The sequence below is a fragment of the Rhipicephalus microplus genome, chromosome 7 (genome assembly GCF_043290135.1).
Source record: "Rhipicephalus microplus isolate Deutch F79 chromosome 7, USDA_Rmic, whole genome shotgun sequence".
NCBI lineage: Eukaryota > Metazoa > Arthropoda > Arachnida > Ixodida > Ixodidae > Rhipicephalus > Rhipicephalus microplus.
Window position 1 is genome coordinate 40,268,989 of NC_134706.1, and position 22,010 is coordinate 40,290,998.

General features: G+C 43.4%; 2 protein-coding genes across 2 annotated transcripts; one reads left to right on the top strand and one right to left on the bottom strand.

Annotated features, from left to right (window-relative positions):
- Window positions 1–4,391: 4,391 nt before the first annotated feature.
- LOC119180396 (N-sulfoglucosamine sulfohydrolase) lies at window positions 4,392–12,439 on the bottom strand. The gene is given in 6 exon segments (XM_037431585.2): window positions 4,392–5,062; window positions 6,646–6,821; window positions 8,381–8,619; window positions 9,684–9,834; window positions 10,793–11,059; window positions 12,260–12,439. Coding segments are annotated over 6 exon segments (1,554 nt in total). The 5' UTR covers window positions 12,351–12,439; the 3' UTR covers window positions 4,392–4,432.
- A 105-nt stretch (window positions 12,440–12,544) lies between these two features.
- Window positions 12,545–21,549, top strand: LOC119180397 (etoposide-induced protein 2.4). Its single transcript, XM_075869077.1, has 2 exons — window positions 12,545–13,859; window positions 16,105–21,549. Exons 1-2 carry the CDS (start codon window positions 12,969–12,971, stop codon window positions 16,144–16,146), a joined length of 933 nt encoding a protein of 310 aa, XP_075725192.1. The 5' UTR covers window positions 12,545–12,968; the 3' UTR covers window positions 16,147–21,549.
- The last annotated feature ends 461 nt before the right edge of the window (window positions 21,550–22,010 follow it).

Here is a 22,010-nt window from a genome sequence, read left to right on the forward strand (position 1 = left end):
ACTTGCACAATATTTTTAATTGGAACATAAGTGAATAGCACTTTTTAGTTTAAAAAAAATAAAATTCTATTAATGACAAGGTTTTACTATTAATAAGGTGCAGGTTATATAGTAAAATACATAAAATTTTAGTGTTTTGCATGCAAGCCTCTATGACATTTTCAAACATAAAAAAATGTATCGAAGTGACTGTGTAATCAACGCATCTGTGATGTGTAGCTGTAACCTTGTGGGATGTTGTAATTCCTCGCGTTCTTAGAACAAACGGTCGAACCAAACGAAAATATTTATTAAATTACTTTTACATCGGCGCCATCCAAATAAAATGCATCACTAGTGATCCATATGCTAAACACCACCTTACACATTCTCAGTATGACACCCAATCAATATAATACACGGCAACGTTCAGGTGGCGTTGCCAATGCTCGATTCGCGAGGGGCCCATGAAAGACTACCATTCTTGCTAGCCGCCACACGCCTAAGAGCCACTCGTGTCTTGTGCCGCTACCCAGCCTTGCCGCCAGGTGTCACTTCTGGCGCTACTGCTGCGCCACCTACCGCTCAATGATTGTTAACCCTTAATGCAGATTATTTGCGAGACGTGTGCACCACGAGGCGCAAACGACTTTACAGGGGTGATAGCAACCTCTACAGCCTTATAATGTGGCTTCAATGCAGTGCAGACTTTCTTTCTTTGTAGGTAGTTTAATGACTTAGCAGCCCCTTGGGTGCCATAAACCACCTTTTGAAGAGTGTTGTATGTAGTCAAATATGATTCTGTTTGTTCATTTTGAATACTTAGAAGTGTCAAACCAAATTTGAAAACTAATGTTCTATCTATCAAAGTACTAGAATATTCGTACGACATGTAGAGTCGTGGACTAATGAGATGAGGAGTTTACGGTGTGGGAGTGCAAATGTGTTTGAAGCTAGCCTGGAATACATTTAATTGCAAAATGCAATTTAGAGTCGCGTGAACATGTTCAGCCATGTTTCTAGGTTTGCGTTCCCCACTTGTTCACTTCAGGGATCCCAGTCTCTGGCAGTGGAATAAAAGAAGCGACATGCCATTTGCTTAGCCATTACTCACAGTGAATAGAAAATTAGGGATGGCTTTGCTATTAGAAACACCAAGGACCAACCAAGCTGAAGTTTAGCAAAAGGACTAAGGTAGAGCGGCTTATGCAAACTCCGCTGGTCTTTGGCATTTGCGGAAGCCGAGCCACACAAATATTTTAGGAGCAAGGTTTCTTGGAGTAGCATCCTGTCATCACCGTCGAAGCTGCCTCGTGTTTCTAGGACCAGGTTAGTTTCTCAGCTCCCCATAGATGCTTGCTCTCTGAAGTGTACGCGACTGCCGATGGAAAACCTAGCGACACTGTGGTTCCATCTTGCACCATGCCTCACGCATTTGCAAATCACACACAGAGTACGGAGAAAGCGAGCACGGAAAAATGCGTCGCAAGCAGCTACTACTCGCCCGTCTCGGCTCGCTGTGGCATGTGCGTCACATCCGTGTTCACACGTCATACTCATGCGTCAGCTTGCGAGTGGAGCTGCGAAACTGCACTGGTTTTAAAAGTGTTGCCCCACGCTATCACATTCATGAAAGCCAGCGCCAAGATCTGGCGCGTAGTCATTTGCGTCCCATTTCTGAGAAGATTCACTCATTGGTTGTATTCATACACCGAACATTTCATCCCACTTCCACCGCTTTCTGTGATTACAATACAATTTTCGCTAGTGTGCTCTTGGTTTTATTGTATCCTCAGCTGTCAAATGTTTACAACTCCGGACACTCAATGTTGGTGTTCTAAAGAGGCATTCTAGTTCCAGTGTTTTTAAAATTGTGCATGCAAATGCATAACGCATTCAGCGTGCACCTGTACGAATTTCGCATGCATGCATTCACCTGTGAAGTATGTTGTCAACACGACATGGTCGTCACTTTGTACGGCAGTGCGGGGTCTAAAGACATTCCGGGAAAAGTACTGCCTTGAGATGCTATAGTAAAATGCAACATTTTGCGAAAGTTTGGTTGCGTGTCTACTCTAACAAGACTTAAAACGGTTGAAATTTCAATCCATGCCTGTTGCTAGATTTTACTTTAATAGTTGTCTTTCTGAGAAGGAAAAACTGCTAAACCTCTAAACGAAACTCAAAGGAGCATTCAGGAAGTAGTGCCGTTTATTGATCATTCCTAAAGCTAAATATTTTCCTTTAGCCTACCTTATGCTCTATTTATATTTGTCGGAGACTGTACTTGAGAGCGGAACTCCAGGCGTCGTTGGCAAGGCAACTGAGCATGTTTTACAAATACACATTGCCTGGTGTCAGTGTTGGCAGCCCAACATTTTAGAATATCTTTTGCGGTGATGTAAAATATTATTTGTTCGGTAAGATTTATAATCGGCTCCACATATAGCATACTTGAAGCAGAATACGCATTACGATGATGGAACAGAGCAATGGGTGTAGCGTGAAGAAGTGTATAAGTGGATTAGAGACGAGATGAGGGTGCAATTGAAATAGGAAAAGAAAAATGATGAAATGTGTAATCTATAAACACAGTATTAGCGTATGCACGCTTTTGTGTGACAAGCAATTGAAATTTTGTTTGCTCACCTGGAATGCAAAGTGATGTCCAACCAAGTGTGATAGTGCGCACACAGTCACTACTATTCTGCAGCTACAGCGTACAACATTGCAGTGATAAGTGCCAACAGATAAAACCACTGGCAATGCAATAACAGTATCTTGCTCATTAGTGTTAGGCGTTGCAGAATAATAGTTTACCGAATATGCAGGACTACTGCTTTTTTACTGCTGTCTGCTTCAACATTTTCTCATCGTGTACAGTAATAAATGGAAGGATGAATTGTTAATTGTCACATGCTCTGTTTGCTCACATCATCTCCCCGAGCAATTAGTTTTTGTGGTGCCTGTTTTTTTTTAGTGCGACGAAAAGCTTACCAGTCAGAGTGTTATATGGCTGAGTAGTTATTCGGAAAATTCCGTGATGCAATATTTGTCAGTTTTTCTTCCTGCAACAACTACAAAGTTGTACAAGTAACGTGTGCTGCAAGCAGTAGTAGCTGAGCACAATAGCGCTTTGTGTTCGCGGAACACTGTTCTTCGCGCATGCACCACGGCTCGATATGGCCCAATTTTTATCGGCCCGAAGATATTACTGCTTCTCAAAGTCGACAGCTAGAATACAGTGTGGATGCATAATAATATACCTACTCTAATTTTGAGCACTAATTATGACACACATAGATGCGTAAGACTACATGCAGCAAACAGAATGACACCATAGCGCAGCGTCAATTAAGGTTCTTTCGCCTCAATATGCCTCTTTTTTATGTTTTCTGTTATTTTGTCCTTTTAAATATGGTGGTTTTACCTGCGTTCAGTCAGCTGCCTAGTGGTGCTACCCTCATTGGTAGGACTGGGATGGGTGTGTCAAAATAAATTTTTAAATACTTGGTTTTGCGATGCCAATGATGTAAGTGCTGCTCCCATTGCTCCAAAAGAGAAATGCTTCTCCAAACCTACTCCGAAATGGCACTGAGAGAATGAAAATGACAAACTTTGGCTGTTGAAGCAGCTCATACCCAAGTTCTAAAGAAACTGAGAAGAATCTGTATACTATCACCCCAGTATGCTGCTAGTGTGCATCATTTTGGGCTCTGATCTCATTTGTGTGACAACAACTGGCATATTAGGCATATAGCTCATTTGGCAGTTTTGTTTTTGTTTTTGTTTTTCAGCTAGACTTGCAGGTTAGGGTGGCAAAATGTGAAAAAGAGCAGGATTACTTTTATCTCGTACTGATTATCTACTGCTTATTTCGCAAGTTATGTGGAGATGTGGTTCCTTTTAAAATGTGGGGCTCAGCTGTACTGGTTTGATTTGATTTCTTAGAAATACTAGTATTTTGATTATACAGCTCATTTCACAGCAGATTTTTGACTACCAGCCAATTTCTTCAATTATTTGCTTCTTGAAATTTACATTGATTTTTGTCTGCGAAGTATATTTTATAATGAATATTAATATTTATGAGATACATTGACGATGCTTTGAACTCCAATGGGTGTATGGCGAATTTCGTCTCTGCTCTTGAAACACCAAATAGCTGTTCCAAACTAACATTATTTTTCGCCCTGAAAACACTTATGGCGGCTCCAAAACTACTTTTTCTGTTCAAAAGTGCGCTCCAAAAAGTAAAACGTCACTTCCATCACTGCGATGCGCACGTATGCGGTCGTGTCTTATGTGTGTCTGGCTGTAACGTGCCTATCATCCGAGCCAACTCAGAACACTGCATTTAACGCAATTTCAATATATAGATGCTACTGAGATTGTGAAAAGGATGCTTGCACTTGTCATCATAATTCAGTCCTTTAATTCGACCAGGCTCTTATCACGCCTTCTGGTCTGTTGTCAGTCTCCGTCCGTTTAGGAGAGGGAGACACTTGGGATCCTGTTTGTACAGGCCCGAGTCTTCCAGAACCGAATGCGGCGAGCAGATCCAGGGGTCGTTCGTCGCCCGCTGCCACTTAAAGAGCAGCTGCTTCAGATCGGAAATGACCATTGCATAGGTCTCGTGGGCGGCGACGTTGTACAGCTCGTTCGGGTCGCTGTCCAAGTCGTACAGCTCCCACTCATCCCTGTAGTAGTAGCCGTCGAGCGTCTTGCTCCAGCGGAGCGGTTCTCCGTGCTTTGTTCGGTTCAGCAAGTCCTGGAATGTGGGAGAGACGTAGAAGTCCTGGTCTATTGGGAACGGCATCTTGTTGTTAAGGTTGTGGATGAGCTTCATGTTCGGGGTACGGACCATCCTTGAAGGGTAGTACATGGTGATCTCGTGGAGGTTGTGGCTTGCGTAGATGAAATCTCGCGACGTCGCCAATTTTTGCTGCGCCAGCAGTGGCAGCAGTGAAGAACCCGTGAACGTGACCGGCTTCTTGAAGATGGTGTACTGCGGAACGGGAATGGAGAACCACTCGAGCACGGTGGGCAGGATGTCGAGAAGGCTGACCAGTGCGTCGGAACGCTGCGGAATGTCGAAGAACAGGAGTATCACACTGTGAGCGAAAGCACTTCATTGTTGTGATACAGATAGTTCGGTTTTGAGTAGGACTTAAAATCGTCATCATCATCAGCCTGACTACGCCCGCTGCAGCACAGAGGCCTCTCCCATGATCCGCCAATCAACCTATTCTTGTGCTTTTTGCTGCCACGTTATACCTGCAAACTTTTTAGCCTTATCGGCACTCCTAACTGTTCGTCTCCCTCTCGTGGGTTTGCCTTCTCCTGTTTTCCACTTGCAGTATTCGCAGAGATGCATGCACGCGCAGAGAAAGCAACAAGGAAGCAACCACTTCTGCATTGCAAGAGGCAGTGCATTTCACACATAGTGTGGAGGTTGTGGATTTGTGTCGCACCATCAGAAAGTTCCTTTTTCATTCATTTTCATTTCCCCTAATCATACAGGTACTCTAATTAAGTGCAAATAACTTTCTCAATCTTTACCTGATCTGTTTATATGGTTACGTTCATAAAAAAGTTAGACCATCAGTCGATTCCCTCCTCCTGATTCTTTGCCTAATTGCCATGACTTAATTAACTTTTGCTAGAAGCGTGAACATGTCACTTGTATGAGTGTGATAACTTCTAGCGTGTTACGTTTTGCTAGGTTGTGCGATGTGGCACCAATCAATAAATTAAACCAAGTTCGTTTCACCAGAATATTCAAGACTGTCCTCGTGGCTAAAAAGTGTTCTAGCAGCGGCAGCGTACGACATTCACAGCGCAAATATGCGTATCAGATTACAATAATGACATACTATCGGAATACTGTCGCATGAGTTTCAGCACAAATCACACCAAGTAATAAACATAGCATACAGAGTCAATGACGCCACTAATTGCAGTTATGCATTTGCTCTCCCAAAAGCATCCTTACTTATAAGGGTCCTACAACACCTCTTTCAGTAACCACGAAAAATATTCACTAAAGGAGCTTATTGCCTCACGAATTCACCACCGTTAAAATTTTTAGAATCTGTTCAGTACGAGTGGAGTTAAAAAAGATTCGTCAGATGCTGCGATTGCATTCTCTCTTTTCTTGTGCCGATGAAATCTCTGGAAGGTAAGCAGGGAGGGATGGCACGGGGAAAGAAAATACGTTGTGTGCTTAGTGACCTAGAGCACTTTTTTTCCCCCAATTCACGTGAGCAGCTTTTTTGTGCGATTATGCACTCACGCGTGAACAAGTATAGTGCCTTATGATCAAATCAGCCAATGACTGATACTAGGCCTGCAACATGATAATTGTGAGCCTGCAGCGTCATTTGTTAAAAGCAGAGAAAGCGACTTTAAGCTGACTGACAAGTTGTTGTAAATTCCTGTCATTTGCTGCGCATGCATGCCAACTATTATAGTTGGCATGCATGCCAACTATTATAGTTGGCATGCATGTTTCGGGAGCCTTCACTACTTATTGGCACCGTTTTCTGACCACTCTCAAAAAGTGTTGCAGTGCCCCTTTAAACTGGATAACAAAATTTCACCAGAGAAACCACAACGCTTCAGCTGCATTGACGTCAAGAGTGTGCTAAAGCAGAAAAGTCGTACCGTGCCGGGAGATCCCGGTTTTTCCGGGTCGCGAACTATTTTGGGCTCCTGGACCCCTGGCTCGTAGAAGTTGGTCCGTCCGTTAGGAAACGGAATTCCATTGTCCGAAAAGTAGATAACGAGAGTGTTATCACTGAAGCCAGCAGCCTCCAACTCTGCCAACACGAGGCCCACCCCTGCGTAACACGAGATAACATTCTGGCATCATATCTATCTGTGGAAACGCAGCAAGTTGCACCAGTGTAATAATGAGTAGCAGATAAGCCAAACTTCCATCACCATTATATCTTGTTAGTATGCTGCTTTAATTAATGCTCATATGCACTTGCGTGTGATATATTGCTTGCTATGGACAAAATTGGCAAAAGATTATGCACGAGCTTGTCAAGTGTTCAAGTATCGTAATGTCACGTATGCAACCTTTCTTTACTTCTGACTACTTCAGTAATCCTGCAAAAATTTTCAGAAAGTGAATTGAGCAAATACTGTGAACTTGTATGGAGGTTTAATAGGAATGTTGTCAAAGGTCAGGAAATTTCAAAGAATGGAATAAAGTTTTCTATTCTGCAACCGAAACGTGCTACAAATACTGAGAATCGCATCTAATAGGTGGTGGAAAGCTGACAAAATTGAAATGAATCTTCTTAATGTTTTCTTCCAATTTCATGCAAGCATTGACTATTTCATGCAAGCATTGAACAAATGCATCGTAATTTATAGATTTCTAGCAAAGATCTTTTTAAAAAATTTTGTATCTCGGTTTTTATTTATTTTTATATTTTTTACTGAGTAGTAAACCAGTAACATTCTTGCTTGTTCTTTTTTTGCGCGTGTGTTTTTAGTGACTGAAGTTCATGTCTTGTCAGCTGGGCAAACATCGCTTGCATCATAAGGTGCACTACTTCTTCCACTATAATTTGTGCATTTTACACGCATTTGAACAGAAAAATCTGCCTTCACTAGACGCAGACATATTCAATTAAATTTGTGTCGACTTACAATGACCGATAGATGCCGTCTACATTAATGACTTCGGTTAGCTAAGGCTAGAACAGAGCTGCTACTGTCCTAGCCTTGAGGAAGACAATACTAAAGGTTCATTCTTTTTGAGATTATATATGCATTACAAGAGAACATAGTGGCCGTCACATGTGCATCAGCATAGTGCTTTTCTTGGTGTCCTGTACTTTTATTTGTGAATAGCATTTGCATAAAAAAAAACTTGTGCGAATGACTTTTCATAAATTGATACGTTTGCAAGCCTGTCAGGCTTTGCTGCATGAACACTAAAACATGACATCTGCTGCAACCATTTGTCATGAAGGAATGAGTTAACAAAACTTAATGATATTGTAGGCATCTATTATGCACTTCATCTATTTTGGCTGATCATCATCATTGTTTTGGGGCGTACGCTTCATCACTGAATCTGTGGCACTTGTTTGCTCCCGAGCGCACTTCCAAATAAACATCGCTGCAACCGAGTCGACATGCGTGGTGGAGGTGCTGGGCACCAATCTCAGTTCATTTGATTATTCCCAGTCAATTGCACGTCAATTTCACTTAGTAAATTGCATGTGTCACTTTCTTACAGCACTAATGCCTGCTCCTTCCATGTAACCCAGCCCAAGAACTACAGATTTGCAATTTTATAACTTCCTCAATTTTTTTTTATACAATCATTGTGAAATGGGACTATATCGTCTCTTTAAACACTGTGGGAAAGATGTTTCGCCTTGGTCCAACCGCCCAACAGTTGTATACTGAGCTGCGATGTCCTCTCGTGCTGCAGGGGTGTCGGGAACGAATGGGGGCACAACGACTTCACTAGGGTCGTAGGGCTGTGGTGTCCAGTCAGGTATCCGACCCATGCCCGGGGAGCCATCGCCAAACTTTTCGCAAAACGCGCTGTACTAAAGGTGGGTGTGACCACACCGGTGGGGGTCGTGGAAAGCGACGTAGAGGAAAAACGGCCTGAAAAGATGCATTTCCGTGAATTACTTCTCTGGTGCGTATAACGATGACGAAGCAATATGAGGCAGTGTGCCACCTATGAACTGCCACAATTTTTTTTAATTGACTGCACAAGTGTTCTACAATGGCAACTCCTCGTTTGTACCCACTCTGTTGAGAGGCTTTGACACTTGTGAAATCTGAAGACTTCGTTTTAAAGTGAACCGGGTCTTCAGAACAATACGCCTGAAAAGATAGAGCAGCGTGTCTCAACGCTGCCATTCATTCCAGCAGAAAAAAAAACAAGATCCTCTTGCTATGCGCCGTGGCTGATTTTTTTTTTCTTCTTCTAGTACTCGCTATGTTCACTGTTATTAAGGACACTGTTATCCAACACTCAATGGCAGCAAAACTAAATACTATGTGACAGATTTTTCGTATATCTGAAAGAGCAAACTCATTGTCTAGTAATGTCACGGATCACTGCCCCACGCACATGTTTCCATATTCTATCTCATATCAACAAGTATTAACTAGCCCAATTATGCATGCTATCGTTCATGCTTCCATTGTTTTATTTAATTACAGTTACTTTATTATGACTTCATAACGGAAACTTCTACAATACTGTCACAGGCAATCAGTATCCTGAATTTAGCAGATTCATTACTCATTGTAACGCGATGATGCTACGGAAGAAGTTTGTACATAAAAATGTGTGCTGATCTTGGAATAAGGATCAGTTCCTAATTGCTCATTGCGCTGTTGTCGACATCTTTACCACATCAGTGCTGTCAAGTACTTTCATTATTTGCCATCTTCTTCTGCAATGAAGTCTAGGCAGGTGCATGAATAACAATACAGTAAAAGTTTGCAAGGAAAGTACATATGTCTCACTTGTGCAAATCTCACTCCTGTCTGCGATCCTGTGAGTGTACGTCATATCTGCTATTATAGAAGCACAAACTGAGTTTTGGAAATTTCATGTGAATTTCAAAACTGAATAGCTAAGGCTATTTGTTGTCTATTGAATATTTTTAATATTTATCCGATGGATTACATGCTCTCTTTTCTCTTTATTTTACCTGGAGTCATTGGTGGAAAGAAACTTTCGCACAAGATGTTTGATTTTCGTGATGTTCCGTCCGACTTGTAGAATAGAGTTGTTTTCTTCGGTGTGTGCAAAGTCGAAAGGGTACACCCCTTCGGGGCCTACGTGTTTTTTTCCAATAATGCCTGTAATGGTAGAAGTGAGAAAGGAAAAGGGTATATGCTGTCGGCGACATCACTGACATGCAAAACATTGGTGGCCTCAATGTTACCCTGTCACTTTTATACAAGACATATGTACTGATGGGCTAGTTGGTGTTATACATATGTATTGATGAGCTAGTTGGTGAGCTATGACATGTAATGAAGCGGTGAAAAAAAATGACACAATCATGCACACATAAAGAGACATTTATGTGTTATGTTTAATTACGATAAATTGTGATCTGTTGAGTAAACATGAATTCAACTGGAGCATCAGTACTTAGTCAACCAAAGCATCAGTACTTAAATATACTTATTTCAACAAAATGAATAAGCTTGTATTGGGGGCTAGTAGGGGAGAAATTATTTTTAGAACTTAAATTAAGCTAGACTGGAGACACCAGAGTATAGGTCAGAACCAACTCATAGTACTGTAGCGTGTGATTTAATGAAACCACAGAAAATTGCCTCCAGGAACAATGAGTTTGCACAGTAACATTCACGGCCATGTGACAACAGTACATTCACCCACCGAGGTCCCTATATATTCTTGAAGAGATACAATGACTGGTTCACTGATGCGCCTATCTTATTTATGTCTCGCTATCCATGAAGCTTTCAAGATTTCACGTGCCCTTTGGTCTGATTCCCTTTACACATTTGTCCCACCGAAAACCGGCTTGCACTTCTTGGCTAATGTCCTACGGCGAACTGGCAGGTGCTTCTCTCTGTCGTGTTCTAGTGAATAGAATGCTTGATTAAACAGTTATTAAAAAAGCATTTAATGCATTTGCTGGCAAGGAGACATCCAGTAGAAAGCACTTGGGTGTGTGTCCTACTCCCAGTGCATTTAAATTCTCAGACTTATTTTAGTGAGTGTTTTTGAGGAAGTTTCAGAGGTTTCGCCAAGTTTGGTGCAAGCGCATTCGACCACACTCACCGGTACGAATGCCGCGTTCGGACAAAAGCAAGGGCAGAGACTTGACCTCTTGGAAGGACTGGAAGCCGTGCACGCCTTGGTGAAGGCCGTACATTCCGTTCTGATGCGTCGGAAGACCGGTGAGCAGGCATGACCGGCTAGGCGAGCAACTGCTCACAGCAGTGAAAGCCCTTTGGAACACGACACCCTGTTGAGCAAGCTTGACGAGATTTGGCGTCTTGCAGACGGTGTTGTTGTAGACACCCGTTTCGAATCCTCCATCGTCAGCTAAAAGACACGCATAAGAGTCAGGTGGAGCTCGTGTGTCACAGCATCACTGGTGTGCTTTAGCACACCTTGCTTCGGTCTCCAAGATACACCAAAGAGATACAACAGAATCAGTCGCGTTGGGCTTGTGTGTATATTGTATATTGTGGTATATTGTATATTGTGGTATATTGTATATTGTGGTATATTGTATATTGTGGTATTGTGTATATTGTGGTATTGTGTAGTGTATATAGCATTTCTTGAACATTTTGAAATCGGGCTTCATCTTGTGATTTTGGTAGCAAAAAACAAAATCTATTTTTGAATTTAGCGCGAAAACATCAAGGTTATGACGTCATGCGAAGCGAATAATTTCAAAGAATTTGAGTGGAACTCTCCATTTTAACTTTTCGCTCCAATTAACGGTATACAGCTCATTTTTACTGATACGTGTAACTGCGACCTGCAAAACGTCGTCAATGCCTCCTTGATTCCGCGTAAGAAATGGGCGCAGCTTTCGTACGCGAAATCACGGAGGCCACGATGATGGGTGAGTTAGTAGTGCGAAAAATGCACGGCGGTGTCGCTATCTGCTGCGTCTGCGCCATCGAACTTGCAAGCAAACAAAAACCCATGATCTATATGCGCGCAAAGGCACAAGATTAGAGTGTCCTAGAAGTGTACACTGTAACATAATTATGCGTACGCAGCCGAGTGCGAATCCAGGTTTACATAGATCATGATGCCGACAATTCACCAAACTTCGTTTTTAGTTTTTGTTTTTCGCTCATTTCTTCGTGCCGGCGATCGTTAAGTGGGCGCGCGACGAATTAATAAAAGAAAAGAAGACGTATTGACCATCCTTTCAGCATGGAAGTGATCAAAATCTACACGCTCAATTCATAAATTTTTTTTTCCTGCACGAGCTGAAAGATCTATCTATACCTTAGTTGATTTCTCCCAACATAGAGGCAATTAAGGCCAGATTTGATAAGCACTCGTGCAATATGAATTGTGATATATCAAAGAGTAATCGAATTAGATCAACATGCTTATAATAAAATCAAGGCATGTTCGCCAAAGAGCCCGGGTTTATAGCGCACCACAAATTTCGCAATCTTTGATCAATAGCAATCAAAGAGTTTCAGCTGTGGGCGTAATCTTACAGTCGGCATTCAATCAAAAATCATTAATTGCAACTGCGTGTTCAGTACTTACTTAAAATAACTAGTACGTTTCTCTGTTCGCTGGCCTGTAGCATCAAGAGAACAATTACCAACGAATAAGTTCTAACAAATATACAGCTCATTTCGCTTAACTTTCTTCTACTGAAAGCGCTTCAGCGTCAATAGAACGTCGCACTTATCAGGAATTGCCAAACAAACTGATAAAACTTGCAGCCCCGTGTCAGTTTCGGTTCTTGTTTCGATGTCTAATAAGGCGAGAAAGAAAACAATAAACGCCAAAAAGAATGACTGTGCTTAGATATTCACGTGGGCATAAAGATAAAAGCGACAAACAGAGATAAGGCTTATCTAAAATGAAAGCGTTTTAAAGCGCCACCTACAAGGACTCTAACAATGGAAACATAGACAAAGCAATGTGCGGACCCTGGTAACCGAGTGGCGTGTGTGAGTGTTGCAAGTGTGACTGTGATCGTGTGTGTTGCTTTTTCATCCCGCGAAATCGCGTGTATATTTTGTCCGCTCCTAATCGGAACGTGTGACTGGCTACGCGAGAATGTGCAAGCTAAGGATGATCGTAAGTGCCCGTTTTTCCTCGTAACTTCAAAGTACGCCTTCGCCGCATTTCGTTACACAAGTCAGCTGAGCGAGGAGACAACAACGACGTGTTTTTGTTTTTCTCCTCCTCGAGTCACGTCGCACACGGGAGACGCACAACAAGGGCAGGGGGAGAGTTTCGAGTGATGGAGCAGCTCAGGTACGCTGTGGGGAGTTTCGTGCGCAGTGTTTACGATTCCATCGTAGGTATCGGTGTCGTCGTAACCCTGCAAGCCGAGCAAAACAAGAGCGCAGCGCGGAAATCCGCTAATGCGCAGTCCACGACGACGCTAGCTCTACGTAGGGCCGCGGTCCTGCAGGCTAGTCCATCCTCGGGAGCTTCTTTGTCATCAGCTGAACTTCAGCTGCAAAATGTGCCTGCTACACCCCCGTCGACCGCGAAACGGAGGGGCGAAGAGCCGCTGCTAATATACCGCATATTTCAGTGCTGTTGTCTGAACGGCGGCGTCTTCATGTGCAGCGTGCTCGTCTTCTACAAGTTTCTGCTCCCGACCGTTCTGTCTCTCATAGTCTCTCTCTTCGGCGACACCGAGAAGTCATCGGCGAACACCATTTGGAGCTGGTTGCATCCCCTGCTCGTGTGCACCTTCCAAGCCCTCTGGGTGCTGCCGCTCTTCCTGATGAGCAAAGTAGTGAACTGCCTCTGGTTCCAGGACATTGCGGACATTGCGTTCCGCTACACCACCGGCGGTCGCCAGCGGTTCCTGCCCAGCGTGAGCCGCATCTTGTCGGACATTTTGTTCAGCGTTCTCGTTCAGACGCTGTTCCTCATCCAGTCGCTGATCGTGGGCGCCCTGCCGGTCGGGAGGGTGAGCGAGCTCGTCAGCCTGGTGCACCTGAGCATGCTGAACTCGCTCTACGCCTTCGAGTACGTCTGCTTCAGCCGCGGCTGGGAACTGCACGGAAGGCTCTCGTTCATCGAGGAGAACTGGCCGTACTTTGTCGGGTTCGGACTCCCGCTAGCGGTCATCACGTCCTGGTTCGAGTCCTACCTCCTGAGCGGCTCATTTTTCTCGGTACTGTTCCCGCTCTTCATCCTGAGCGCCTCCGGAGCGCCTCCCACACACATATACAGCGATTGTTTCTTTACCATTACATCTACCCAACAGGCTACGCCGAGACTTCATCACATAACGTGGGTACCACGCAGGATATGGCATGACGCATGCACAGTGGCAACGAACACTAACGCAAAGCTTTGTGTACCCTGTTCTCAAACTGCCTCTTGGAAAGTTCCAGGATAGGACACACACAAAGCTTTGCGTTGGCCTTCGTTGCCACTTTGTGTGTGTCGTACGCTATCGTGTTGCATACTCATGTTAAGTGACAAATAAAGTACACGTCCTACAAACGGCTTGTTCGCATACTGCCTGCCATTCACACAAAGTGGAACAAGGTATGCCAAGCGTTACGTACGAAATCGTTCCAGGAGTTGTCACTGCTGCTTATGCACGAAATGCAAGCTCCTTGTGTGTGCTCTCGCGATTCTTGCGTACACAGCAGGCTTTGCATGCCCTAATATGACTTCAACCCCAAGCTTTCTCATTCTTTTGCACACTCCTTGCATTCATCTGTCTGCCTGCCAGAGTACAGTGGAACAGCAGAGTGCCTTCGCCTTTCGGCGCTGCATCAACAAACGAAAGAACACTTCATGAGGTAGAGGGTATGCAGAGCTTTGCATATGTGATTATGTTGCATTGTTCCACTGCACATGCGTGAAATGCGAGGCTGTTGGGTATGCTGGCAATTCTAGCGTACCAAGCAGGCTTTGTGTGCTTTAATTCAGCCCAAGCCTACCCACTCTTTTGTACTGTCCACGTGTTCTTCCAAATGCCAGCCAAAGTACAAAAGAATGTCAAATGAAGTTTATGGTTTTTGCCACCATGTATGTATGGAATGTGAACCTTTTGGGTACGCTCATAATATTTTTGTACCCATCAGGCCTATGTATTCTTACAAGACTTCAGCCCCAATTTTTCACTTTCTTTTGCATTCTTCTGTTGTTTTTGTGCCCAATAGCTGGAGTATGGGAGCAACACAATAGCTTGTGAGTCTTGCTACTAATCCCTTTCTAAAGCTCTACCTTCACTAGTGTGTGTGCTCTAGAGTACCTTGCATTTGACGCATCTGCATGTGCGAAAGAACCGACAACTCGAATCAGTCATGTACGCAAGGCTGTTGCAAAACTCCGATGCGATTCTCTTCGGCCATGCATGGTTCCTGGACCACAAAACACTGTATTCATCGTCATGGATGTTGCATATGCTTCAGACAGGTTTTTCACTTCAAGTTGTGTATTCACATGGCAAGAACATTGGCATGAAAGCAGTCGTGAACAAAACTCTAAAAAGTATGCAGCGGCGGCCAGGTTGGTGTAATGTTGGGATGATGTAACTAAATTGAAATAAATGGCACAGTTGCTGCTGGTACAGTACTTGAAGTTTGAAATGTAAAAGTTCCTAAGTTAATGCTCACACTTTAGTTTCCAGGATCTACAGATTGAGCCATATCAGCGCAATTTTCATTCTGAGACTTGCATTGCAGCAAACATTATCTTTAGTGGCCAGATTCGCGGCAACATGATATGGTTGTCCCGAGCGATTCCTCGTAAAAATCGTTGCACTAAATAAAGTGATACCGTGTTTCAATCTGCGAGTACTGTGCAGGCAGCACTTGCATGCCTAAATTTTGACACACATTGTCAGCGTTGACGGAAGTACCTACAATGCAAATAATCTCAGTATTAGATTGATTAAATGTGTGTGCTTGTGCTGAATAACATGATCTTGATTTTGGAATATGGCATGCCTATTTAAACATAATCTAATTAGCATTATCACAGACAAACAAGATAAAGTATGCTGTTCAGTTTCGTTCCTTTCTGTAACATTAGTGTGGCTCTTTTTAGTCTGCATGTACTCTAAAATTGAATTTAACGACCTAGTCCCCATCAATTTGACTAATGTATGAATTTCGTAGAGCAAACTTATTTGGTTTGTCTCCAGCTAGAGTGTGTGGCAGTTTATGGGTCTCTTAGTATCAACATCATCAGCCCGACTACATTTGCAGGACAAAGGCCTTTTCCATGTTCCGCCAGTCAACTCAGCCCTGTGCTGGTTGCTGTCACTTTATACCCGCAAATTTTATAATCTCCTAGTATAGCAAGTTTCTATTCCTGCCGCATTTTTTGTCAAGATGGCCACATTGTTCTGTTCTCTACCTCGTTGTGACCATACGCTGCCACCTGTTGGGCTCTTTCAGGTATCCTCTCAAGCTCTTTTCTCCGTCCATATGGGTGGCTAATGCCATTTTCCATCGGCTGACCGCAAACTGCACTGCCAAACCGCTTGTTTGACCTGCAGTTCCGCAGCAAAAGCGGGCAGCCACCCGCGAGCTCCGCAAGAAGTGGGCATCACTACGTACGTCGCCACGGACATCACGCCCGAGGACCGCTGCCACGCCCAGCTGATTGATTCACCCGGCAACTCTGCGGCCTTCCTGACATTTCCCCGCACAAAGCTGTAGTCTGAGAGCCGCATTCGTAAACCGCCACGCCGTTCACGAATGCGATGACTTCACTCCGCAGCATTGGCACGGCGCTTGCCACAGCCACGAGGTCTAGGGTGCTGCAAGGTTGAGGTGGCTGCCACAATCTGTGGGCATCATGACTGGATGGGTGTCGCCCCTCTTGGGACTGTGCGACACGCCCGGCTTTGTTCATGGGCACCTTAGTTTTTAACAGGTTTTTAATTATTTGACTCGTCATTTGAGGTGTGTCAGCCTTGAAATGTGCCCTTGACTGCCACAGACAAACTTTCTTTTTTTTATTTAAGCAGGGCGTTTCACGACGCTCTTCATAAGTAAGGTCTCGGCTGTCGCTGCTACTTTGCAACAATGAAACAGAGACATTCAATCACTGCTGCAAGCAGCCACATGCGCACAATATACAGGACACTGTAGAGATTATGTTCCTTGATTCCTTTTTAACAAGGGATCTTTTATGAACTACGGTTGCTGAAATAAAAGTGCACGTTTTATTGTTTTTAGTTGAGAGTGCTAGTCTCTTTCATTTTCAGCATTGGCCGTAACCTCCACATAAAATTCTATCTTTGGAAGCCGGTAGTGAACTGTTCCTTAATGCCACGATGTTATGCAAGTCTATTAAAAAGGAATTTGTAAGTTAAAGCAACTCTTGCAGTGACACCACAGGCAGGTAGATGGTCGTCTCGAGAAATTTCGGCCCAACTAAAGCCACTATCACCTGTTTGTTTAACAAGCAAGAAGCAGTAGACGTCGATGTAGCAAACACTGGGTCTACTGCACATGAACCTTGAAAGCAGCTTTAGTTGGCATATCGGCTGTTCTTACCTGTGGCTGCTAAACCTTGCAGTAACCTGATGCTTAAGCCTGTTTGCACACACGGCTATCTTGAGGTACTGTGGTGTTGACAGTTTTCGATCACACCTTTCCCACTTGCTTCCACATTTTTCGGCTAACATTGGCGAGCTGAGCGAGCGTTCAGTAAAATTGCAACTGCTGAAACGCGGATGGACGTTTAATCAGTTTTGGCTGAGCTAGCTTTAAGTATGGTATCGTGCAGTGTGGGACCAAAGCTTGTTTGACACGTGCCTGAGTTGTATCTGTCTTGCCTAGTTGTAACGCTTTGTCGTACACCATTGTGTAATCTAAGATTCTGATAGTATGCATCGCCACCCAGCCCTTCTTGTGTGTGCAAATTTTAAAGGTTGTTGTTAGTTTGTAGCCCATTTGCATTGCCTTCTGTTGATGCTGAAGAAGGAAACAACTTTGGCACCATTTGAATTGCGCCACACTTCAACAGTTGGAAAGTGAGAGTGCATGAAAATCGCCGCTTGCGATGCCCGCAAAATTAAATGTCGGATCTCTTTTTTCCTGGCTGAACTGCTGGGTTGTGGCCTACAGGTGGGCTTTCTAACGTGGGCCTCGGTTTCTGGATAGTTAGGCACCACCTGAACAAGTTCGTAAAGTTCAGGTGAATTGACTGATTCTTGGCCTAAGGAGACACCATTGTGTTCCGTTCAACCTTGTTGCTCGAAGATCCAGGAAATCGGGCTGTTGGAGCCGTGATACGTATTGACACTTGAGTTGTGAAAGTTTTGTAAGCGCCCGTTTCGAAAAGACCTAAAGTTCGCCGGTTAACTTGTCTTGTTTTTCGCACGTCGCTGCTCGTCAGATGAGAGATATGAGCAAGAGAAAGAAAATCGTGCACCAAACAGTGGAACCAGAAATCAATGGATCATGCGACATTGCCATCTTGAGAGAGTTCTTTGATGTGGGAACTTTTTTTGTTCTGTCTATTATAATTACGGTCAATGCAACATTAAAGCAATACAGGCGGTCTGTAACGAAATTGGTAACAAGACAGTTCACATTCATTGGCACACTATGCTGGGTAAAGCGACACATAGTTTAAAAACATGTATAGAAAGTTCCAGAAAAAAACAACACTCTTACGACTACCGAAGTGAAATGTGCTCACAGACGTGCAACTTGCAGAGAAAATGTTACAAAAGACATTGTTGCAAGTCGCCTGTCGTAACAGTGCATGTGCTTATAAAAGTAACAGAACTGTTATGGCAGAACACACTGGTCTTGGCATAGAAATTGAGAGGCGTTGTCAGTGCTACAGCTCTCTATACACTAATCTGACACGTGCCGATTACTGGTTAAACCTCGACGAATAAAAGAGCAGCATTCTTCATAAAGACCGTTTGACTTTGCACAAATGTAAGAAATGCTGTATGGCAACTCTAGCAGTTCACTTTAGAAGGCGCACTAAAGAAAAGTTCAATGTCATACCATGCATTTAATTGCACACCCTTTTGCAGACTGTCTATTGGACATAATCCACAGATATCTAAAGTTCACCTTTTTCATGCAGAGCAGCAGACTTACACACTACACGCTTTATACATCTTGCCAATTTTTGTGAAAAACGAGTCTTAGGAGTCAAATCTGTTTCTGTTTCGTAGAGCGAAGTACAATGCCACAAATTTATTCCTTTTATTATGTATGTCATAGTGGCTCTCCTATTAAGACATATTCAATGATTTTCGACCCGTCAAAATACATGTTTAGATTAATTTTAGTCACCGAATTGCAGTACTTTAGCTAAAATGCCCATTTAAACAACGTCGCCAGAGTGCAGGAAATATTTGTGCCAGTTTGAGCATTATCAGAGTTTTCTTACCTGCAGTTTTGACTAACGTAAACCAAATGTTCCAACACACTACTGTGTCAGGAATGCACAGACCTCATTTGAGTGTTCGAAGCACGGGACACTCTAGCGAGTATTTCCTGCAACTTTCGCATGCCGACTTGATATTCAATGTTACGAAAATCGCTGTTCCTCTGCTGCATGTTGGAGAAGTTTAATCAAGGACGGAGTTTTCCGGCTTTCTCAAAACCCCTCATCACTGTTCGGTGTTGCTGGTCTCTGCATCAGGTGTGACGCTGTGGAGCTGGTGTTTCATCTGCGGTTTCTGGCAAATTCACATTGGTCTCTTAGCATTCACATGTTGTAGTTGGGTTCCCATCACAAGTCTTTGGGCTCCTTCACCATTCGTCTACTTCAGCGCAAGTGGTCTTGCTCCTATTTCTATGGCTGGCAGGCTTATACATTCACCAGCGGAAGCTTTTTATAGGCCCGATGCACTGCACCACCGGACAATTGCCACTCTTGGGGCTTCTTTCACGACATCTGAAAGACAGTGCAACTCGTCCTTTTAATAAGATCGGCAACTCTACTGTTTTCGTAGTCCACAGACTGCGGTACGTCATACGCCCAGTACTTTCTTGAGCCTTAGGGAAACGTTACGGACATTTACTCTGGTGGCAGCATTGTACGCAACCCAGTGGCCAGCGGTCACACTATTCACAGTGCCATACTTTCTGCAGCTTGTACTGCGTGTATGGGAACGCAACTTGCACTGCTTTTCAGCTACTGGGAGAAAAAAACCTGAGGCATTAGGGTGCGTGCTTAGGCAGTACGCTTGTACAAGCCCGTGATGTGAATGTTCAATATGCGTTAAACACTTTGACAGCTTTCTCAATGTGAGGTTTTTCATACAGACCAATGGTTAGTGTAGTCTCGCTCATAGCTGGATAACTTGTGGTAAGAGAAAGGAGAGGTCCATTGGTGAAGTGGAGGTTTTTGTGTCAAAAGGGATATTATCGTGACACTTATTTTATTCCTGTGGCCTTGTCCCTGTGTGAGAATACAGCTCCTTGTAATTAGGCTAGTGAGTCCATTACTCCAAATGCAAGCAGCACAAAAAGAAAAGGCTCGTTGTACTGCATCCCAGGGTCCTCTGAATTCTGCCCTTTACATCCTAGTGTGGCTTGGCGATTATGCTGACATTGGCCTCTACACGCACTGTGCTCCTAGTTGCGAACTCTTTCCAGCATTAAGCAAGCAGGAATTTCATCATACACGTTCGTAGCTTTCACTGCTTCTTTTAGAAGCTGCTATTATACCCAGTTTGTTTGCATTTCAGGAGAAGGTCATTCTCTCTACAACGAAAGCTTGGAACGTGAGGGTGTACGAAAATCACGTGCTGCAGTGCCTGCAAAATGAAACCTCGGTAGTGAATGCTTGGGCCCACAAAGTGAGAATATATAATATACTACGTACACCCCAGATTTCTTCTGGAAGTATGTCATCGAGCTTGCAAGTGCTACAAACAGTTTGTAATATTAATAAACACAAAGAACGCTTATGTCGTAGCTTTGATTCTCTTAGAAACAGCTTCTTTGCCCTTTGCACAGACCTTTGCCTGTTGTTATCATGTATTTCCTTGGAAAATTAGCTCAGTATTGACTGTTGGCCATTGCGGAGTGCCCCCTGCACTCTAGTGTAAAGAAAAAAAATGTTGCACGTATCGTTCTCTTGCAAGTGGTACCTAATGGAACTATAGTTATTACTAACTAATGACTGAGTCAACGTACGTCATTAAAAAATGACATGCAACTACAAACTGGCACACATAATAACTGTAAGGGGGATATTTATTCCCATGAAATATCGCCCCTGTGGGTTTACACACAGGCATTCCAAAGAGGCAAGGAGCCGCCAGTACACTCATTTACTGCCTTTTGTTTGTGTGTGCGTGCATGCAAAGACTACATTTTTACTTTGAACTTGTGGCGCTTTACGTGTGACTTTGTGTTTTAACGCGCACTGCGAGTGATGTCATCTGTGCGTCGGAATGTACTTTGAACGTGATATGCTCGTTTGTATTGGTGCTGGTATTATTTAAATGCTGAGAGCCTGTGATCATGTAAATTGGTGTGTAAATATGATCTTTTTTTATTTGTATCGATGGCGCATGACTTTCTTAAATGGATAGAATCAAATATATATATATATATATATATATATATATGTATACTGATGCACTTGGCTTACCTGTCTGGTAGAGGGGTAGCGCCTCGATGTGAGTGTATAATGTGTGTGTGTTGTATATCATCTCCAAGGAGGGTGTCTAAAAGGTGCCATCTACTTGTTCTAATATGGCTGGTGTGTCGAATTTTCTTATAGTGCAATGTGTGGGTGTTTTCAACCGTGTAAAGTGCAACGCCCTAGTCATTGCTGCCGTGCACTCAGCCATGTAAAAAGCACATTTTTTGGAGTATTAATAAATACGCCAAAGCTTTATGCAAAAATCACTTTTCCTGTGTCTTGTGTTGTTATCAGCTCGTTACAGCAACTGATTTTTGTGGCAACGCTGTCCATCACAGCTATCGTGCATTGCAAGGATGAAAACGAGGGTTGAAACTGCAATTAAATAACGGCATTCTTCATTGTTGGCAGGTGTTCTAGCAGAGCAACACGTGAGTGCTCAAAACTGCTTCAGAAAGTGGCCCTGTAAAAGTGCAATGTCGAATTGAGTCATTTTATCATTTATGCAAACATTGACATGGCAGAAGTGTGGAATTGCACAAGGCATTGCACCATGTGGATATTTATAATGAATGGGTGGCTCAAAGGGACACTAAGGCAAATAATAAATCGATGTTGATTGCTGAAATAGTGGTCCGGAAACCTCGTAGTGTTACCTTTGCGCCATAGAAGTTATATTGACACGTGTTTATATGAAAAAGAACGATGACAGGAATGTTTCGTAGAT

Coding starts and splice junctions, on each gene's coding strand:
- LOC119180397 (XM_075869077.1), top strand. CDS start 12,969: ATGGAGCAGCTCAGGTACGCTGTGGGGAGTTTCGTGCGCAGTGTTTAC. Junction 13,860..16,104: donor TGAGCGGCTCATTTTTCTCG/GTACTGTTCCCG, acceptor GGGCTCTTTCAG/GTATCCTCTCAAGCTCTTTT.